The following is a 21,981-nucleotide window of genomic DNA, read 5'->3' on the forward strand; positions in this document are numbered from 1 at the left end:
TATTAAATACATTATGTGTTTTTAAAGCTTCAACTTATTATAACCTCACCTCAAACCTTTGATATTTGAAGGTAAAATACATAGGTTACATAAGCTACACCCTCTACATAAACTACATTAACTACAAGTAATGTGCCAAACATGTAGTTTTCCGAACCCTGTCTACCAGTCTACCAACTTTAAGACTCACCCTGTATAGAATGATATTCGAGAGGAATCTCGATGTAACCTCCTCCCTCTATGTTTATGTCATTTAAGTTTGTATCGGCATAAAGATCTGCATTCAATTATTATTCTATACCTATCATTATATTATTTAACAACTTTGTTGATAATCTCATATAAAGATCATAAAACTATTGTATTAAGCCGGTCCCACACGATGTGGCAAACACCTTCCAACGTTGGACACACATTTGCCACATCGTGTAGGAGACACACTTGCCAATTATGTATTGTATAACGTGTGTATAACATTGTCGAAAACTGTGCCAAATGTTGGTTCCAACGTTAGAGCCAACGTTGGACGCATCGTGTAGGACCGACTTTAGCAAAATTTTGTAATTTTTACTTATAAAAACTTTATAATCCAGAAGATCTTTTTTGGGTCAGCAAAAACCAATTACAACGAAACTTTCATTGACAATTTAAATTATTGTTATAGGTAGGTCTTATCGACCTTGTTTACTTTTTTTTCGAAAAATATTACATCATCAACACGAAAATACATTTTTTATTACGTTGGAAGTCATCTGGCAAACGGCGGATATTCTGCAATGACGATACTACATAATTTAAATTTACCTTGCTCCGAAAGCAAACATTCTTGATATTTATCGTTAATATAATTAAGTCTAAAACCCTAAAGAAAAAGAAAAGTTCAACATTTTGCCCATAAATATTTACTATAGAACTTTCGTAGATCTCAGAACTTATTCGTATTCAAACGAACATACATGCAAGTAAAGCATAAAGTCGACTAAAATTGTTCGAAGGTCTTATAAACTGTTTAGCGCACTTTATACTATAAATCATCGTGTTGCAACGCAAAAGATATCTTCTGTTGAACTAAATAGCCATCGTAGAGAAAGCAAGGTCCTTGTAGTTCTCTTTATTATTACTTAATAGTGCAACCTATTGCATAACGTACACCTCGTGATAACAATTACATGTAAATGTTAAATATTATGATAAATTACAGCCTGTGTACGCCTCGAAGGTAATTACGTAGTAATGAAGTCATCTAAACGGTAATTTTCAAATTCGCGCCAAGGCCAATTACAGATTCCTAAGAATTTAATTCTCTAATGTATTCGTAAGAGGGCACTTTATCAGAAGACCCTATTATTTCGGCTATCAAAAACTAGATGTCACGATGTTTCTAAACCAAACTTACTACATAATATCATCATTGTCTAAGGATATTATTCCTCTTTTGATTCCTCCATGATAAATTCTTATCTATACGCTATACGCAACAAAATACCTAAAAATAAGGTAATGACTTTGGTAATGGCTCCATATCATATCTATGAGCAAGTGCAGCAAATAGACATCTCAAAGTAAGCTACTTCTACTCCCTCTTGTATCTAAAAGAGGGAACAGAGTAAAACAGTTGTCTGTACAATTCAGAGATAAAGTTATCTACGCGACACAAGCGTCAAACGTCAAAAATATTAGGTTATTAAACTTTCTGACAACTTTTTTGTTTACTATAGATTTTTCTAACTAAAATCTTCAATTTTTGTATTAAATTGTGTTGTAGTTTTGTTAGAAATGGCATCTCAGTTAAGCACAAAAGAAAAGCTGTTATATATAATCGATGATATGGAGCTCATTGCAAAGTAAGATGTATTATTTGTACTTGTTGTATATTGAATTTGAGCATTTATTAGGGAAATCATTGAGAATGCTATAGCTCCAAAAGGAAATAAACTATCCGGTCAGGAATATGCCCAACTCACTGAGCTACTAGTAGCGAAAGACAACGAATTGAAAGAAACATTAAAGCTTGCCAAAGAACAAGTAACGTGAACTATTTTATGTAATAAATTATTAGTATTAAAGTCAATCAATTATAGGGACAAATTAATAAAAAGATGGATATTTTAAAAGCGGAAGTTGAAAGACAAGACCAGGATATAAACAATTTACAGAAGCAGCTTAAAGAAGCTGAACAAATTCTTTCAACAGCTATTTATCAAGCAAATCAAAAGTTGCAGAGCATTGCAAGGGCCAAGAAAAGACCTGTATCATCTGAAGAACTCATTAAATTTGCTCATAGGTAAAATAATTTAATTGTTTTATATTAAAATATACAGACAAGATCACCTCTAGGATTAGTGCTTCAAATGCTATTTGTGCCCCTTTAACGTGGCAACAGGGCGACCCAAGAAGACCGTATCCTACAGATATTGAAATGAGACTGGGACTTTTGGGAAGAACTAGTGATCCAATGAACGGGCCTCTTTTCCAACAACAAAATTCGATGAGTGACTTGCACCGTGCTGGACATCCTGGCGGTAATTACATTTTTATTTTTGAAAATATAATTGCATAACGCGTGTTTTTAGAAGTTCCGGCTTCGAATCAGAACCAATTTGCCTGGCATCCATCTGGTGAGATGCATATTAGTGTTGGCCAAGGGTCAGTTCCGATGGACACGCGGAATCATAAACAGGAGAATGAAGATGTGGAAGTTATGTCTACTGATTCGAGCAGTAGTTCTTCAAGTGATTCTCAATAGCATATTAAGCGTAGGAGTAAGAGATTAAAATATGTATATTTTTGATTTTTTAGTGTACTTAATTGAATCTGACATTAATAAGTTCCAGTTTCTGCCATATATCAGTAAGATCTAGCGCATAAAAAATATGAAATCATAACGATATTTAGCAAATTGTTAATGGTTTTATATTTTTTTATTGTAACTTTTATTAGATATTTATTACAACAGGACATTTTTAATTAAACTGGAACATTTATAAATAAATGTGGTTATTTTTTTATGCTCTCTGGAGGCACACAGTATTGATATTTAATTACCTCCTAAGTTAGGTTTTTGTTGTGTTGAATGTTTAATTAATAAAATAAATTATTAAGTCAACACAAATATTTTTTATCAAGCATAAATAGTTTAATTTTGAACCCAATGTTACAAATATAATGAAGAAACCAGACATATTTGTAAGATCTTTGATAATGTAGTTCCTTTAGTTCTCGATGACCGCGGACGGTACAATTATATTAACAATTATTAATATGCAAGCAAGGGGCAGTCACTATGCAGTCGCGTCATTGACAACGCTTCTTCTTTGGCTGCGACTACTCTACTACTTGTAGCATATTATTACTTACTAGTGAAACGTCGTTTCATTCTCATATTTTTTTTGTCTGAAAACGACCACAAGCTGCAGAAATGACTATTTTTGAAGTATCTTTCTAAGATATACAATACACCCTCATTCAAGTCGTCTCTAGCACAGTTGTCTTTCCAGATTTATATACTTTACATAAATCACAAGTTCTACTAAGGGCTGACAAAGGTTAGTCTTGGGTCGAGATTTCCATATTTAAAAGAGTATAATGCGTTTATAATGTACTGAACAAAGAGAGAACAGTAAAATCGTTGCCAAATGTATGAAATAAACAGAAAATCTGTGCACATTGCTAAGAAACACGTGGAAGGGGATACAGCAGATTCGTCGCGGTCGACAGAAGGACGTATATCATGATACTTTTTGTTTATTTATTAACGAGTCGTTATAATTTTCCCTATAGCTTCTGAATTTTTAAGTGCAAGTTAGAGACACTTGCACTTTTGGTAAAAATTAGTGGAATTGAGTTGGTGTTCGACAGTGGTCGCGCTATTAGAACTCTGAATTCAAAAATCGATATCTCGAAATCCATTAGAAATAATTAATGATTCTAGTTTTTTCAAAATATTTCTGCTATATTTTCTTAACAGACAGTATGTGAAAATCTTTACAAATAAAAAAGTTATACGATCGCTGAAAATTACATGCGCTAAAAGTAAATGATTTTTTATAAATTTTTGAATGCAAAAAACAAGCCTATCGAATTTTTCTCGTTTAAACATCTTGTAAAAGATGCGAACTCCAAAATAAAAAAAAGTGTCAATATCTAAAGTTGTTTTTTGAGTTATCGCGTGTTATGTGTTAAAAAGTTGAGTTTGTAAATTATTGCGATTACTGATGTTTTCTCGTTAAATATGGACACCCTAACGATATCCTTATAATTCCATTTCAGTTGCTCAGAAACATATCTAATGATTTTATCTAGTTATCTTTTCAAAAAGTCTTAAAAATAAGAGGTTTGCGATCGTGATTTTATTTTACTTGATAGGGAAAGGCGTACCGGAGAAATGTGGCAACGCCGCAACAGCACACCATCGCATTTCTATCACTCCGACTTAAGATCTCTATGCCAGAGTAAGTAAACCGACGAGTAGCGACAGTCCGATTTTCAATTTTCTTTGCGGCTGCGCGAAATAGGTAGTCTATCTGTCATATGAAAAGCGAAGTTGCCCCTGTTGCCATTTATCAAATATCTCTATATACTCTATTTCAAGTATGCCTCAGGCAACGAATCATTTTTTTAATTATTTATTAGCTGTAAGATATTTTATACATTCATATTTAGAAATAGGGATTACACAAAACAAAAAAAATGTATGTATAAAACTTTATAATAAATTCCACTTCAAATTATGAGCAGTGTATACCATGTTTATAGGACCACTTCATAAGTGACCAGTTATATAGGTAGTCTATCTGTCAAACATGTCCAAAGAGAGAGAAAGAAAATTTGGTCCCACAACATCAAAAGAGCCGACGGCTTCTGTCGCTACTCGTTGTTCCACTTACTCTGTCTATGCGATTTACTTCCACACGTGTAAATACCGAACCAAAAGTAAGAGTTGCCAAGACGGTATATTCAACCAAAAATACCATAAAGAAACCGTAGTAAAGAAAATTACTCGGAAAAGCGCAAAAAACTCGCAAAAGAAGGTACAAATAGAAAAATAGTATTAGAGTTCTTAAGGTACATTGGCTGCAGAGAGCGTCGAGCGTTAGCGTCGCGTCCGGTCGTTCAAGCTGGGAGCGTCAGCGCAGCGTCATATATAAAATGGCTTAAAGGAAGCATTAATTTTGTCTAAAGTTACTATTGGAAACACCATATTTTACATTCAAAAGAATGGACAAAAAAGTAAGAATTCTCCCTATAAACAGAAGACAATATCTGCATGGAGAATTCCATCATTTATATTTTGAATTGAGAGAACATCCTGATTGATCCTTTTCAATTGTGATACTTTTAGCGTGTATACAAAACCCATACAAAGAGATTTCGAAAGCTCTCATATATTTACTTGTACTGTGAAAAAACTTACTAGAAATACCTAAAATTGTTGTTATTTCTTCAACTAGTTGATCACGCAGATTTCTATTTTTATATTGAGTAAATTTTGCATTCCACAGTGCAGGTCTTGACTGTATTTCGGCGTTTAACACCTCTGCGTGCTGGTCCTCATACGTCATGACAACCACTGAACGCTAGAAATCTCGCGGAAAAACAGATTGAACACAACGCTCAGCGAACGCGATGCTTTCTGCCTGGACGGTCTAATTTAAGGGAATTGATTTTCGTGACGACGCGGACCATTTCGTGACGACGCGGACGCGGCGCAAACGCAACGCGACGCTCTCAGCCTGAATGTACCTTTAGTCTTTAATGGTTTTGTAAAATAAAAGAAGGTACACAGTGCATAAAGATATATTTAAGTCTTCATGTACAAGCAAATATTACATAATCGTATTATAATAACCCTACAGTATAACAAGGGAGCAGCGGCCCCCTCAAAAAGAGTGCATCAGCGGCACCTCTCGGTAGGAAAAATGAAATAAAAATTAGAATATATTCGATTAGAGAACAACAATCACAAGTAATAGTAACTTGTCCCTAATGCCAAAAATTCCCTGGACCAATATGTACGACTTACGCGCAACTACTACTGTTTTACATCATTATAGTTTAGTATATATCATTTAAATGTCTAACTCCAATATAACGAGGCCTGTTCCTAGACAAAATTGAACGTATGCAGTATTTTATGCACGAAAAATTAGGTTACCGGTCCACCGAAATGCTTATATAGTGTATGTTCGTTAAAAATAGAACTATTTTTTTTAGATGTGATACCACAATCTTTACAGACATCAAAATAATAATTTCGATGGAGTATATATCCTTCTTTATCGTGAACTTAACCGCGAGTTGAATTTTGTCCAGTTAAAGCTTTCCAGTCAAAATCCTATTCCTTCGAAATAGATCCATCGATAGATTACTATAAGCGGAATACTTAGTCGGCTTGCTTGGCATTTTGCTTTCTTGCAGGAGAGTACGGGAGGTGATTAATTCAATGAATATTTTTTATAGTGTTTTATTTTTACGGCTTATTTTTTCGGGTCTCTGTGGTTTAAGATTATATGGGGACTAAGCTAAATAATTAGGAAAAAACCAGGACCTGTCCCTTAGCCCAACTTTCATGACTTTCTGGAAAATATCGTCCTTACATAACCTCAAACAATGTGACGTGTGTTACGGTTCGAAAGACATCCAATCAAGTCGGCCAATAACGAAAAAATAAACATGCAAATATACTAGGGAATAATCTGAACGTTTTTTTATTTACATCAATTGCGTATAGTTTTTTTAATTATTTTTTTATAATTTTTTTTTGACTATATATTTCGTATTACGTTTGTCGACGGCCTGTATACCGGGCTTCGACGTCACCTTATACCATTAACAAAATGAAAAGATACAAATTAAATCAAAAGTAACTATAGAGAACTAGTCATTTTCTACGGTGAAAACTCGGTATTCCAAAAAATCACAAAGACAAGCTGAGTTTCGCATATTTTCTTTTGGACTTAAGTTTAAATCGACGCTTATAGTTTCTGGTTCAGTTTTCATAATAGGTTACTTGTTCCATTGCCAGCCCTGCAACAAAAACAAAAAGGTTAGATTAGGCAAGAAATAAATATTGGTAAACGTCGGGTGACCACTGAGATCGGGGAAACTATATACAGGGTGATTCAGGGCCATAGCACGTTAGACGTTTATGGAGAACCGGTGATAGGATTTTTTCGAAAATTTGGATTTTTACATAAAGGCACCTGCTCCATCTGTCTAAATTATGTTCACCATTAAAGTGTTGCCGCTTCATACTGAAAGGGGTAACATCTTTATTATTTTAATTGGTAAACACCGGTAACTTCCATATCTCAAAATTTTTCTATTATACTAACCTATACCAATCTCTAATAGTTTTTGAGATAAGAAATAAAATATGTGTAAAATTGATAAAAATATTGGGCGCGTTCAGGGAACACAGCCGCAGACATTCAGCGTAGAATTTCGCTGACCAGCATCTTACGATATTCCCTAAACGGCACAAAGCAGCAAAAAGAACAAGAAACAGTAGCTGTCTCATGCGCTCTCTGTCTACCATAAAAATTTGAGAGAAATATAAATAAATTGTCTTCGTCAAATCGGTCTATTGTCTTTAGAATAAAAATTATTTTGAAAAAAGAATTATTACTGGCTGATCATTTAATAATTGAAAATATATTATTTGACAATACAGTATTAAACATTAAATTTCTAAAAAATAACAGTTTATAAATAATTTTACCTATACACCTAAACAAAACCACTTAAAATAACAGGATCTGGCACTTCGACCAAGTCACCTTTTACGCATTTCTTTTCGATGGTATGGTACAAATAAAATTACTGAAGGTGTAAATACCCCAATAAAAAAAACGACGTCAGGGGTGATGTGGATGTGCAGATTGCTGTTATTTTATAAGTAAACTTATATAGGGAATATAGACGAGAATCGTCATATCTAAACCAACTGGGCGCAATTTTTTTTCGATCAGATGGTATAATTACAATCAAAAGTTATTTATGCTGATTTAGATTTTTTCAGAAAGTAGTACTTTTTTTAATTTCGTTGTATTTAGAAAATTCGACTTCAATTTTATTGAATTTTCTTTATTTCTTTTAACTTCTTCGATCTCTATTTACCACTCAGCCGCTGACCGTCCCTGAACGCGCCCATTGTCTTGAATAAGCCTTGGTTAAATCCATAGATAAATGAAACAAGTTTAGATTGGAAAGTGCCCATAAGGACAATGTAAATACTATTTGGCGCTATTCTTGCAACGGTCGCGACCTAAAACTTTTGAAAATTTCGGAGCGATTCGGCTTTTTCCGGAATTATATCGCCAAATATTGTTTATTCAAATGTATTATTATTTTCGTTTAATTTTATAAATAAAATACAGTGTGTTGCATACAAGAAACTTTATTTTATATAAGGACGCACGTATGAAATACCTATGAAGATTTTTTCAATAATATTCATAGAGTTGAATAATTTAAAATAACAAAGATTTGAGTAATTTTATAACAAACGGAAATAAATCATATTTTTGCTCTCTCTCTGTGTAATATCAAATTGGTTTATTTAGACAGATCGAATATATCGACTTTCGTTAACTTATATCCCAAATTTCAACTATAAAAATGTTTAATTCATGATTTTACCAATGCTTATTTACGATCATGATTTTGTCAATTTTACACGTTTTATTTTTTATCTTAAAAACTATTAGAAATAGATATAGGTTAGTATAATAGAAAAATTATGAGATATGAAAGTAGTTTCCAAAAATGTAATAACATACTGGGTGTTCCATTTAAAATAAGAAATATGCTACCACTTTTCGAACGACGCGGCAACACTGTAATGCTGAAAATATTTTATAAAGATGGAGCATGTGCCTTTATGTAAAAATACAAATTTTCAAAAAAATTCTATCACCGGTTCTCAACAAACATCTAATGTGCCATCGCCGTGAATCACCCTATATACCGGGTGCGTCTCAAAAGTGGCTCACCCTTATTTTTACTTCATTCGATAGAAAATGACATTCTGAATAGAATGACATATCATATGTATATACTTTTGACATTTTTGTTTAAAACAAAATTCAATTTAAATTTCAATCTAGAGTGCTATGGCTGTGTTAAAAACACTAATTTTTAATCAAGGAGCCTGGAAAAATAGATTTGATCGTCTAATGTTATTCGTGTCTTGTCCTGGCTGGTTAAAAGATGTCGAAATCGTATTTTTAATCACATCTCAATTTTTTTAAATGGAACGAGGATGGTTCATTAGCATATTTGGAAAAAGCATTTTTTTACGAATAATTTGATACCACACACTTGGTATTTCGAGTCAAATTATCGTTATGAACCGCATGTTATAATTTCAAATAAACCGCATGCGAAAATGTCAAAGTTGACATATGATATGTCATTCTATTCAGAGTATCATTTTCTATCGAATAAAGCAACAAAAACCGAGGGTACCATTTAAAAATCAAAAGTTGTAGTCATTTCCGGCGAAACAGGAAGTGACAGAAAACAATTGAATACGTCAATCAATCCTAATTTATGTCATATATTAACATACCAAATCTAAATTTTTTATCTGAAAAAATAAAGTTATAGAGGTGCCACTTTTGAGACGCACCCGGTATAGACTCGCTGGACAGACTTGGTCATCAACTACTTACATGTTTATCTTGCAGTTCGGGTATGGGCCGACCGTTGTCCCATGACAAATCTAATTTTGGCATGTCAGATATAAAGTCCGGTCTCAAATTCGGGTGCTGGTGGTTGAAATAGGGGCCGGGGTTATTCATGTAGTTTTCCATCTGCATCGGTCTCTGCAGCTGAAACCAATCCAAAATATTGACCAAATATGCTTTCCGTGATTGATTCCAAATCAATCACTAAATCATCTATTTTTACATAATTCAAAGATAACTCTCTGGCCGTCTCCGTCTTTGACACTGACTCGATCGATCGTTAGTGCGGGTTTATATGCATATGTCTTGCGTCTTCCGTCGTTGATTTCAAGGAATTTTATTGGCTTATTTCAAAAATTCCCATTTCAGATATTCCCTCAACACGATTGGTGTGGCGGATCGACGGACGATGCATATAAACCTACCTTTAGTCTTTCTTATGTGTATATGTAATTTTTGAGAAATAAATTTAAACTGCAGTCTTTTTTTAATTTTAGTTAGAAAGCATACTAATGTGAACAAAGCGTTCTTATATTAATTACTTACTGAATACGCGACGAAAAGACGACAAAGGGCACGGTTACTAAATAGAACGGTTTTCTCGTAACTCCATTAGCCGCCATTATCGCAAACGTCATTAACTACGTCACAAGAATGCTGCCGATCATAGATAAAGGGATAAAATCTGCCGAGGGTCCGACAGTGCATTTCCGAATCGATATTCATTGTGTATGGCGTCCATAGTTTTCAGTTGTTTGATGTTTGTTTTCTTTATTGCACTGCTCATTTATCTCTCTGTATCCGTTGCATCTTATTTTTTATTCCTTTATCTATGATTTTATACGTCCTGTAGCATTCTTGTGTTTGCCGCTTCGCTCCTATTGGTCCAAAAGTTACGAAACAACCTGTTTAATATAGTAACCTTGGACAAAGGGTATAGAAAAAGTGAGGTTAATTAAAGTTATTTAACTTGTCAATGGGAAATATATTTTTATGTTGCCAATTTATCTTACCTGTGTTTCCAAAGTGGCATTCTAAAACATTTTTAAAACACAAATTAGCATTATAAGGAAAAATATTTTTCAGAATAATATACAGGGTGGTCCGAACAGTATTCCCGAAACTTCAGCAGCATATTCTGCAGATAAAAATAAGTAAAAAAGTTCGTATAAATGTATGTCCCAAAATGCTTAGTTTTTAGAGATACAGGGTGTAAAAAATTCATTTTTATTTCGATTTTTTCCAAATAATTTATGAAATAACGGCAATATTTAGATGACACTTTGTATCTGGCAGTTTTTTGACATGAGAAATTTGATTTTGATGTCAATATGACTCCTACTTGTAGATGGCGCCACCTACATATTTTTTAACTGGTTTGAAGACCTATAACTTTTCGTCCGTACCTGTATGAAACGACTAAGTAAAAAAATATACATTTACGATGTTTTCTACGTAAAAAAGGTCTCCTGGAAAAATACGCTACGAGTACTTGTTCTCAAGTTATTTGGAATCGAAATTATCAATACCTATCATCGTTGACATAAATTAAACATGTTAACTTAAAAGTTATTAGACTGAAATCATAAATTTGAAATGTTTTTGTGCCAAAAGTTCAACAGAAACTGTTTTGTCGACATTTTTTCGCAGAAAATTTATGAATTTAAAAAATAAAAACTTCCTAATTTATTATTTCAGTCAAATAACTACGTACTCAACGTGTTTATTTTTTGGCAATGACATGTATTGACTATTTCCATTTTAAATATCTTGAGGGTTGCTCGAAGCGATTTTTACCAAGAGACATTTTTTACGTAAAATATCACGGAAATGTATATTTTTTTGACTTTTTTACTTATTTTTATCTGCAGAATATGGTGCCGAAGTTTCCGGAATACAGTTCGAACCACCCTGTATACACATATCAATATAAATCTTGATCAAAATTTTAATAGTCCATATTTTTAGCAAATTTGTCACTATGGTAAACTGCTATAAGTTAGCATTCATGCCCAATATCGTTTTGCGCGAGTTTAAATAGCTGACATGGAGAGAAGGATGGTATTATATGTTAACCATGTTCTGGAAAGAGATCAGTACGAAAATGCATGTCATATTCGTAGAAACAAAGTGATGTGTACTAGCTGATAATATAGCTTTATCTACGAAGTTTATAGGATTGGAAAAAAAGTAGAAATCTGTTTCATTCCAAATACATTTATATGTAAATATATTATAGATCATACATATGTATATACTTACGTGGATAAATCAACGCCATAAGTTTCATTCAAAAATATGTCTCCAACATCACGATATGCCATTTGCAAACCTTCTTTATTGTACATATGAAACGTTCAATAGGTTTGTCTTTCTCGAGGACCTTACTTTGCGCATGCGCATTAAAAGTTGCACGTATTTCCAAAATAATCACAATTTTATACGGTTTAGAAAGTACAAATTATAAATTGTTTTGGAAACCAACTTTTCATTGTCATAATCATGTCTTATCTTAAAATCTTATTTCCATTGTGTAACTAGGCTTGTTTTTTTTTATTTTAAAAAATGTAATAATTACTTTTTTATCGACCGCTTTTATATAGCCAAGGATATAAAGTGTATAATGAGTGGCTAAATGTATTTTTTTATATAATTTAATTTTTGTGACAGTAAACATTCAATTTATTGTTCAAATATAATAAGCATTTTACAAATTAAATTTTTAAAATTAATGTTCAAATTTGGAGCAGGGGCGATAGGTCCTCGATAAGGATAGATAGAATAGAAGTGCCGCATGTACAACAAAAAAGAAGATAAATGGAAGTCGTTGATATGTTTGCAACAGTTTCCACAGTGATATCCACGTAAGTATATGATCTAGGAAATATACATGTTCTGACCCAGACGCCATATTTCGTTTATTGGAGTATACATATCAGGTCATCCTAAATCCGTGTTCTGGATTGAAAGGTGTAAGATAATAATGAAGAAACCCTAATGGCAAATCAAAGGTGTTAAAGAGAGATAAAAAGTTGGCCAATCCGTTAAAATATTTGATACTGGTTAAAAAAGTGTTTCAGATATTAAAGCAGCAAGAATTAGGTAGTTAAATACCAATAATTAAAATAACTTTACTACAGTTCTAATACCTAACATATTTTACCAACCGAATCTAAAATCATGCCTAGGAAATGGCAACGCTGCATTTTTTGTGCACCTGTCAACTGGTTATATTGTAACGAAACTTTTTACCTTTGTCTTACGTTAAAATACAGACCACGGATTTAGAACGACCAGGCCGGCATATTACAACTCACCGAAAAATCAATGCCGGTGTCCTCTTGGTACATCGGCGGCGGCCTCATGTTGAATTCGAGTCCGTTTCCGCCCCAATTGGCCTGTTTCTCGTTCAGCATCCAGTTCTGGTCCATCTGACTCGGGTACGCCTTGCGCGCTCTGCCCGTGCCGATCGGCTGAGGCTTGCGCTCCTCCATCCCGCCGAAATGGCCAGAGTCGGCGTGAAGACCGTGCGGCGGACCACCGGCCAGGTTCGGCGACATATTCGGCGAGTTGTTGACCATGGCCGCCAACTCAGCCCCGTTTTCGAGACCTTCTCCGTATACCTTGGCCTGCAAATTTTGGATCGTCATTCCCGCCAGGCCACTTATCAACTCGTTCTGTTGCTGGGTGAACGAAGGCACCTGCTGTATCCACGACCTGTTCTGCTGGGAGGCGTTGTTCATGCCCCGATGATAAGTGTTGGCGGCTGCGTCCATGTTGCCCTTTAACGCGAACACGTTGTTCTGCATCTGAATCTGGAACCCGTTGTACATGCCGCTCTTGTTCTGCATAGAACTGTAGGCGGAACCGGAGTATTCCGGCGCTTTGGGATTCAATCGAGACATGCTCGCCGACTGTTGTATGTTAACAGGCGGTTGAGGTTGCGAGAAGTTCAGACTTTGAATAGGGTTGAACGTGTTCTGTAAGAGGTGAGCTTCGTTGGTACCCAGGCCCATCAAGTTAGGCAGGGTCGCTCCGGGTTTGTTGAAGTCCATGAAAGGCATAAAATCGCCGGGTCCGCTTTGCGATACTTGAGGTCGCGAACCGATCGGCGGTAGGGCGTTCTGCGATTTGGTCGCTTCCTGGTAACCTTGGTAAGAAGCGGCTGACAAGGTGGGCGGCGTAGTGCTATTGCTGCTGGTTTTGGACGATACTGGTGAGCAAACGGCCACCCCTCGGTAACCAGGAGCTTTAGTAATATCTACTTGCGGCGGCGGTTCTTGATCTATAAACTTAACCTGTGTTGTATTCTGACTCGAACCGCTACTAGCGACAGAAGCAAAATTGGGTAATTTTGTAGGTTCTTGTTCGCGTCGGTTCCAGTAATCTCCTGGACAGAATAATGTATATTCCGAGGTAGCCGGTAAAGGAGCGTGCGACGTGATATCATCTTGTTGCTGCTGATGAGAGGTCTGAACAGACGAGGATAAAATGTTCGACGAGGCAGACGTCGTCATAGAACTGTTTTTCTCGTTACTGCTCGACGCGTGGCTAGTTTGCAAATTACTGGCAAAAGCCGACGAATGCGGGAGCTGTGGTTTGACTGCCGACGTGCTTTGGAAATGTTGCATGGTAGGTGGAGCCGAACCCGTAGGTTGTGGTCTAGCACTCTTAACAGGCGACCCTAGCGTGTTGGCGGGCGCTGCGATTGGCGGCTGCGGCGATACTGGTCCCGCTCCTGCCGTAGAAGGTGTCACTAGTGTGGATCTAAGTTTGGTAGACCCTGCAGAGGCAGAAGTCTGACCGATACTGCTAGACAAGGCTTGGCTAGCAGTTACGGTTTCCGTCAGCTTGGCGGCGAATGTCTGACTCGCTAGCGTAGTAATGATCTTAGAAGGAACCGAACGAATAACTGTCGCTGAAGAGACGGGGAGACGAGCAGCGCTTTGTTGGGCTTGAGCGTTCTTCTCTACCTGGGCAGCTAGACGAGGGGCTGTAACCCTGGTGGTGGCTGTAGTCGGCGCCGATCTGTACTTGGACGATGCGGAAGCAAAGCGCACGGTAGAAGTCGGAGCGGCGGCGGCGGTCGACACTTTGGTGTGGGAGGTCACAGTTGGTCCCGCAGTTTGGACAGTCGAGGCTAGTTTTCCGGCGTTTTTCTTGGTAGCTATCTGAGTTTTGTCCCATAGAGTTGTAGCGGCACTGGCTGGCTTAGGTGTTTTAGATAACATGGACGCGATATCGACGTCGGGATCTTTGATAAGGGCAGTGATTAAAGCGTGCGCTTGCCGGGTAGCTTCCGGGGCGCCCTTTATAGTGATGGCGCGATCGCCCTGGCCTTTTCCTTGCTTTTCTACTTCAATAAGCGCACCAGTATGCTGTCTGATAGCATTTATATTACTACCACCCCGGCCAATAACCCTAGAGATAGCGTTTAACGGCACCAAAACTTTCTTGGCACCCGACTCGGATACGGTCTGAACAGAGGACTTACGAACGACTTCTTTCCAACCGTCCTCGCGTTTAGTCGCTTGCTTAGGACTGGTACTGCCTCCGCCTTTGCTACTTTGACAGGGTGCATGAGAATCTTCTTTCCTGTTCTTAGAGGCGACGTAGGTCTCGTTGCCAGTAGCCTCAAAATCGTCGCGGTCCGCGGGCGATTTAATGACCACTTCCGGGACAGGCGCCTTAGGGGGTTTCTCCGCAAAAAATACATTTTTTCGCATGTTATTCTTAGATGCGCTTTTAGATTCCTTTACTTCCTTTTCCCTAGGTTCGGATCTTTCATTGGCTTCGAGCCCATCGGACGATTTGCTCGAACCCGCTTTTGGCTTCGCGGATAATAGCTCCTCTCTTTTTGCGTTAACGCTCGTCTTCTTGTTCTTTTTATTTTTGCGTTTTTCCTTGGAAGTTTTGATGTCGTTGCTGGAACAACTACCTTGACTGTTCGCGTCGATCCCGCTGTCCCCCTCCTCCTTATCGTTACCGTTAACTGGATTCGCTTCGGGCGCAACCTCCTCGACTTCAGCTTTTTCCTCGACCTTTTGCAACTTCCTTCGGTAGTTGACGTTCTTCTTGTTCTGCTCCTGCAGTCTCTTCTGTTGTTCCTTTTTCTCCCAGCGTCTCTGCTTCTTCTTCTCCCGTCTTTTAGCGGCAGCAATTCGTTTGATCTCTTCTTGTGTACGCTCCGACTCGAGCTCCTCCAATAATATAGAAGCGTTTTTATTGGCGCGGTCGGCTTGAGTCTCTTTCGCAGCTCGGATAAGCTTGACGCATTCGTGACACTTCTCCAGTAATTCTTTATCGCTTATGGTTCCAATATATCGCATCATTTCCTGGTCGCTGGGAAATTGAGTCACGTGTTCCACCATCCACTCTACTACTTTGACGTGTCCTTTACGGAAGGCCGCCATAAGACAGGACACCTTGCGGTTGTCTTGAGAATCTAAATCGGCGTTTTTGTCGTACAGCATCTGAATAACGGCCAAATGTCCTCCGTTAGCAGCCAGCCAGAGCGGAGAGTTTCCTTTCTTGTTCTTCACCTCGACCATTGCGTTTTTTTCTAATAGTAATTCGACAAATTGTGCGTGTCCTTTGTCGGCAGCTATAGTTAGGGCAGTGTCTCTCGACGAGGGAACCGGAGTAGCGTTAACGTCGGCCTTTTTGTCGACCAAAACCTTTCCGACGTCGACGTAACCTCCCGAAGCGGCTTCCATCAATGGCGTCAATCCTGTCTTGGCGCGATGTTCCACATTGGCTTTCCTTTCCAAAAGGAGCGCCACCACCTCGTGTCGTCCTTGGAAACAGGCCAAAGTGAGCGCCGTGTTTCTATTCGTCTCGATTTGAGCATTGATATCGCTTCCCATGTCCAGAAGAACCTTGACGGCGGAGGTGTGTCCGTTCATGGCTGCCAACATTAACGGGGATATTCCCAGTTTAGAACCCGTGCGAGAGTTGATCTCGGCTCCGTGGCTCAAAAGTAGCCGAATAATGTTGACGTAGCCACCTGAGGCGGCCAAACTTAAGGGTGTATAATCTGACACATTGCGATGTTCCTTGTTGGCGTTACGGTTGAGCAACAGTTCGACCACTTCATAGCGGCCGCCGCTGCAAGCGAGACTCAGTGGCGTATCCTTGGTGCGTTCGGATTGGGCCTCAATGTCCGCGTTGTGGTTTAAGAGAATATCGACGACTTTTTCGTGACCGGCCGTGGCAGCCAAGATCAGAGGAGTGAAACCTAAAAATTATTGTTTCATTAATGTCCGTAAACATAACAGTTTTTTTTAACAAAAATAGCTGAGTTGGACTATACAACGTGTTCCAAATTCGAGTAACCATTCGGATCTCGCAAGCCATAAGAGATACAAGGTCAAATTATGGCAATGTTTTCAATTTTATGACCAATAAAATACCCTTTTGCAAATTAAAAATGTCCAAAAATATTCGAAAGAAAAAGTAAAATCGTTTTTAATTAACATTATATTTTTTGGTGTTTTAAAATGTTAAAGAAGCACAAAATTTATTTAGTTCAAAGCTAAGGAAAAAGTGATAGTAGTTATTGAAAAATGTGATACAACAGCAAAAATATGACGTTAATCAAAATTAATAATATCCATCTATTAACATGAAAACGAAATTATATTACCACAGAAACGCATTTTTATTTTTAGAACTTTTCAACCAATTCAACCATATTTTCATGTTTTTCATAATTTTCTCTAAAAAGGCATGGAAATTTGGAAAAGTATAAACGGAGTTACCCATTTTAGAACAAACAAATTTTTTTATGAAAAATACATTTTTCTCAAAATGACAATAAAAAAGTTTTTCCTCTTGTAAAGACAATCCGGGGACATACTGTATATATGTAGCTGCATTTTTATTAAGTATTTCTTTATATTAAATTTCTCATACTGACAGTCAAATCCGGGATTATAGGTTGTTATCCCGGGATTTCAAAACGAGATCCCGAATCCGAGGTGACCGATTGGTCACCCTAATTACAATAGATTTTTTTTCGAATATTTTCGAAAATGGGTTTTCAAAAACATAAAATTGCGACTTTATCATAATTTCGCCTCCTTCGTCACTCGACAGTTTCCGAAATCCCAATAATCACTCACCCTCGAACTTGGGACACCCTGTACCTTGTAATTACCTTTCTTATCACGGTGTTCGATATCGGCCCCTCGACTGATCAGCAATTCCACCAGTTCTTCGTGGCCGCCAGCGCAGGCCAGGGTGAGCGCAGTGTCATGGTTGCTCTCAGTCTCGGAGTCCACATCCATACAAGGAGATATAATCGAATTGGCACACTGCCGGTTATTCGCTCCGCTGTACTGGGTGATGGCCGAATTGTGGTCGATCTGGTAGTTCTGATCTTGCTGCAGGTTGTTCTGGAGCGAGTTCTGATGCCGGATGACTCGGCCTTTCTTAAATTTAATTTCCGACACCTAGAGATGATATTTAAGATTGAAAAAATAAGATACTTTCAATAAATTAACGTTAATGAATTAGACAGAGTGTTTCTTAAATAGGTGCAAAATATGTGAACTGTTAGTATAATTGACCGCTAAAAAGAGGGGGGAGAACAATGTGAACGTTTTGTATTTTTCTTTAAATATTTCTTCCTATTATCACCCCTCATAATGTGACTGATGTACTGTAGCTTCCTTTCCATGACTGTTGATAGGAGCTCTTTATCATTGCCAATCAGTCTGAGTACCTCCACATTCGGTGCTCTGTCAATCCAGGATACACACAGCATACGACCACAGATTATACAGATTATAAACTTTGTTTTTTCTTTATTGTTTTTCGTGGTTCCAATTTTCGGAATCGGGCACTAGTTCGGTTACTAGTTTGGCACATAGCAGGCACACTTATAGCCTCTAAAATTGTGCACAGCGCCTGACCGCTGACCGGCACAGTTATTAGAGAGATATCGGAAAACCGAATAGCGTCATGCAGTATTTACGCGTACCTTATCATGGTTACGATATGCGCGAGTCAATTTTTAACGCAACACCCGCTAATAACGTTACCGCCTGACGTAATTTGCGGATCAATTACACCAAGCGCTATTTCTAAATAACGTTTAAAAATTGCTTAAATGGGCATGTGCGGGTATTTTACAACCGGGGCCGGCCGGCGAGATCTTTTATTTTAGGTTATGTTTGAATTGTTTTGAATTGTTACTTTAATTTTATTAGGTAATTGATTAAGTAGCTGGGATTAGTTTTAATTAAATAAATATGGCTCAAAATATGGATTCCACCTCTTCCAATATTAAGAACCTATAAAGAGGCTTAGGTTTACAGCAGATGATGACTTAAGCTTGATTTTCATACATACGATATTAATTTCATTGGTTGTATTTAAAGGCTTCGATTGGTTAACCCTTTCTAACCAACTGAAGTCTTTAAATTCAACCAATAAAATTAATATCGTATCATCGTATCGTCGGACAACGGATGCATAAAAATCAAGCTTTAGCCTTTCTAAGAGAATTTGTTGCTTGTTCCCTTAAATCCACTGGCAGACGTTCAACAATAAAGCACTGGAAATAAGCATTTTAGCCCTTTAGTTTTAAAATACCTAGTAAACAAGTAACTAGTTGATACCACCTAAAAATACCTAGTAACTAGTTGATACCACCTCACGTAAAGGAAATAACACCTGGCCTTATTAACGTCCATGCCCGCTATTCGGTTTAGCGATATCTCTCTATTACGCTGTTTATTGTTATTTTACGCGAGTTTATTTTTGCGCACAGGAAATTTTACTCGTTTGCACATCGTTATAAAAAACAATTTTCGTACCACGAATTAGGGATAAGATTTTTATCTGTATACATATAGTATACCTAATCTGTGATTCGACGATACAAGAACATCTTAAAAGTGTTAAAGCAGTTTTCCAATGTCTGATTGAGTCTCTAATACTCAAGAGCTATAGAGTACTAGAAAGATGCAGCAATTCCGATGCACGTGATCAACTTTGACTGACAGGCGATGGCGACAGTGCTGCCAGATTTGGTTTGGTTTGGATTTCCGAGATGAATCGTAATTTAAAATTGGGAAACAATATATTTATTATATGATTTTTTAAAGACCTTTACGTTTTATTTTTAATTTAATAACTAATATTTTAGTAATTAATTGATTTATTTGTTCATTATGAAGATTATTCTAAGTGTTATTAAGGGTTCTTTATTGATGTACATATATGTAAGTAAAGGATAATAAACCTTTATTGTCACATTCTCGTTCAAAATAGTTTATCAGGGAAGCTACAAGCTCTTTATTTTGAATGTTTAAATACTTTGGCATATTTTCAACACACAATTTCAAGAAATGCAATACAAAAACTTGAAAATTTAGTTCTTAAACGAACTGTTTGTGCTTAAAAGTACAATTTTTAAAAAAAAATACTATGAAAATAGGCAAAAAAAAACAAGAATTACAATGATTCGAGAACAACACAATATTATACAAAATAATGACTAACATTAGGATAATTGTCAAATAACAAACGACAACGTTGCTGAACACGGCGCAATGTGACCAACATAGCGATAATAAAATTCGGTTTAAACTAATTCTTACAGCTTTAATCTAAATAAAATATCTGTTACAATCATTTGCTCTATAAAGTAAAATGAAGAGCTGCTCGGTATCATAAATTATACAACAAATTTAAAACATTTTTGCCAAAATTTAATTTAGTCAGTTTAAAGACTTTAGTGTCGATGTCGATATGACGACGCATCGGTAAGTGTTTTGCGACTACGGAAGTTAGAGCCTTAGATCTCGGCTGGAGAAGAGGATTTTCATGGAAGCAAAAGCACGTCTGGCCTGTTCGATGTTCGCCAAAATTTCAGTTTTTGTATCGCAAGCATAATTTAAATTTTTATATCATGTAAATCATATTTAAATCATGTATAAATCAAATCAAATCAAGCATCATCAACAGATGATTAAAACTTTTTTTAATTTTCCACGAAAAAAAAAGTAAAATTGGCATTTTGTTAAAAAAACAACCACGAGCGTGTTTCTAGGGTTAAACTACACTACCAATTAAAATACTTGCACCTATTTAAGTGACGCCCTAGTTTAGAAATTATGTTAGAAACCTTTTGAATCTTTTTGCCGTCGCTGCCGTTCTGCGTTTGAGTTTGCGTAGCGGCCTGTACCTGATTCGAGCCCTGCGGTTGCTGAGAAGTGACCTGTTGCTGAACCACCTGCTGTGGCGACGGATTGTTCGACGGTTGCTGTTGGTGTTGACCGCACGGTTGACAGATATGACTACCTACAAAATAAAATAAAAAACAAGTTTATATCGAATCTTTGTTATAAATTAAAATACAGGTTGTCAAAAATATAGGATGATATAGGAATTTGTCCATGCCACAGTGCTATCTCGATGGCGAATTAAAATCGCGAAATGCGACGGTTGACTTTTATATTTTGCATATAGAAACATAGTAGGCGCATGTCAACATATATCAAATGTCAAAATTAACTGTCATCTTTAGTTAACGCCAAGGTTTATACCGTGCTGGCAACGCATACTTTTGGGTTGGTATTTACAGGTGTGGAAGTAAGAACAACAAACAAAAAATGTAATATACCAAATTACCATGTGAATGCGATAAATTTTACATTGGTGAAATATCTAGACCCTTAAATGTTAGAATTAAAGAACATAAAGATTATTTAAAAAAGGGAGGTTTTCACAAATCTAAGATTTGTCAACATTCATGGGACACAGGGCACAGAATAAATTTTAATAATGCCAAAATTATAATGAAAGAAGCGATAGCATCTAAAAGAAAAAAGGCTTTTTTAATACAATCTAATAAAAATAAATGTATTTTTATTAGATCATGCTCATGCATCTGTAGATGTTAGTAATGTATGGCAATCGCTTCTCTGATTTTAAAGAACATAACATAAACATAACATACATAAAATTTAGAAATAATCATACAGAAAGTTTGGGGCTTCTTTGTTTTTACCTTATCAAGTAATTGTTATCAGGTAGTAATTGTTAATTTTGAAGTGATACTTGATATAACGTCATTTTAACAGAACGTCAACGGTTTTTGTAGACGTATCTGTTTTAAAGAACTAAAGTGTTCTCGAAGAGTTGAATTTAAATATTTTAAACAGTTTTTTTTGTTCTTTGTATTTTTTTTTGCTTCCGACAACGGAGAGAGATAAACTTTCCGAAACGTTAAGCATTTTTTTGTTGGTTAGGCAATTTGTATAACTGTAAACCTAACTTCTGA

The 21,981-nt window shown here is 36.5% G+C and overlaps 2 protein-coding genes across 11 annotated transcripts in view; one reads left to right on the forward strand and one right to left on the reverse strand.

The window, feature by feature from the left end:
• The first annotated feature begins 1,666 nt into the window (after positions 1 to 1,666).
• LOC115882146 (mediator of RNA polymerase II transcription subunit 4) lies at positions 1,667 to 3,056 on the forward strand. Its single transcript, XM_030900013.1, has 5 exons — positions 1,667 to 1,844; positions 1,896 to 2,025; positions 2,082 to 2,284; positions 2,338 to 2,522; positions 2,574 to 3,056. Exons 1-5 carry the CDS (start codon positions 1,777 to 1,779, stop codon positions 2,744 to 2,746), a joined length of 759 nt encoding a protein of 252 aa, XP_030755873.1. The 5' UTR covers positions 1,667 to 1,776; the 3' UTR covers positions 2,747 to 3,056.
• A 2,724-nt stretch (positions 3,057 to 5,780) lies between these two features.
• LOC115882274 (ankyrin repeat and KH domain-containing protein mask) overlaps positions 5,781 to 21,981 on the reverse strand; it is a 105,716-nt gene continuing 89,515 nt past the window's right edge. For 8 of the 10 annotated variants that reach the window (XM_030900232.1, XM_030900224.1, XM_030900228.1 and 5 more), the window contains 6 exons: positions 20,824 to 20,999; positions 17,848 to 18,142; positions 13,007 to 16,926; positions 10,703 to 10,723; positions 9,675 to 9,833; positions 5,781 to 7,026 (listed from right to left, as the gene is read on the reverse strand). In XM_030900232.1, the coding sequence (XP_030756092.1) occupies positions 7,006 to 7,026; positions 9,675 to 9,833; positions 10,703 to 10,723; positions 13,007 to 16,926; positions 17,848 to 18,142; positions 20,824 to 20,999 (4,592 nt within the window). In that variant the 3' untranslated portion in view covers positions 5,781 to 7,005. The remainder of the gene's footprint in view (positions 7,027 to 9,674; positions 9,834 to 10,702; positions 10,724 to 13,006; positions 16,927 to 17,847; positions 18,143 to 20,823; positions 21,000 to 21,981) is intronic. The other 2 variants (XM_030900229.1, XM_030900226.1) reach the window with 2 other exon arrangements.

The sequence above is a fragment of the Sitophilus oryzae genome, unplaced genomic scaffold (genome assembly GCF_002938485.1).
Source record: "Sitophilus oryzae breed Bouriz unplaced genomic scaffold, Soryzae_2.0 scaffold_177_pilon_pilon, whole genome shotgun sequence".
NCBI lineage: Eukaryota > Metazoa > Arthropoda > Insecta > Coleoptera > Curculionidae > Sitophilus > Sitophilus oryzae.

Bases quoted from the DNA above. Each gene is read 5' to 3' on its own strand.
- LOC115882146 (XM_030900013.1), top strand. From the start codon at position 1,777: ATGGCATCTCAGTTAAGCACAAAAGAAAAGCTGTTATATATAATCGAT. The intron at 2,285-2,337 runs GTAAAATAATTT...GATCACCTCTAG, and splicing joins CTCATTAAATTTGCTCATAG to GATTAGTGCTTCAAATGCTA. The intron at 2,523-2,573 runs GTAATTACATTT...GCGTGTTTTTAG, and splicing joins CCGTGCTGGACATCCTGGCG to AAGTTCCGGCTTCGAATCAG.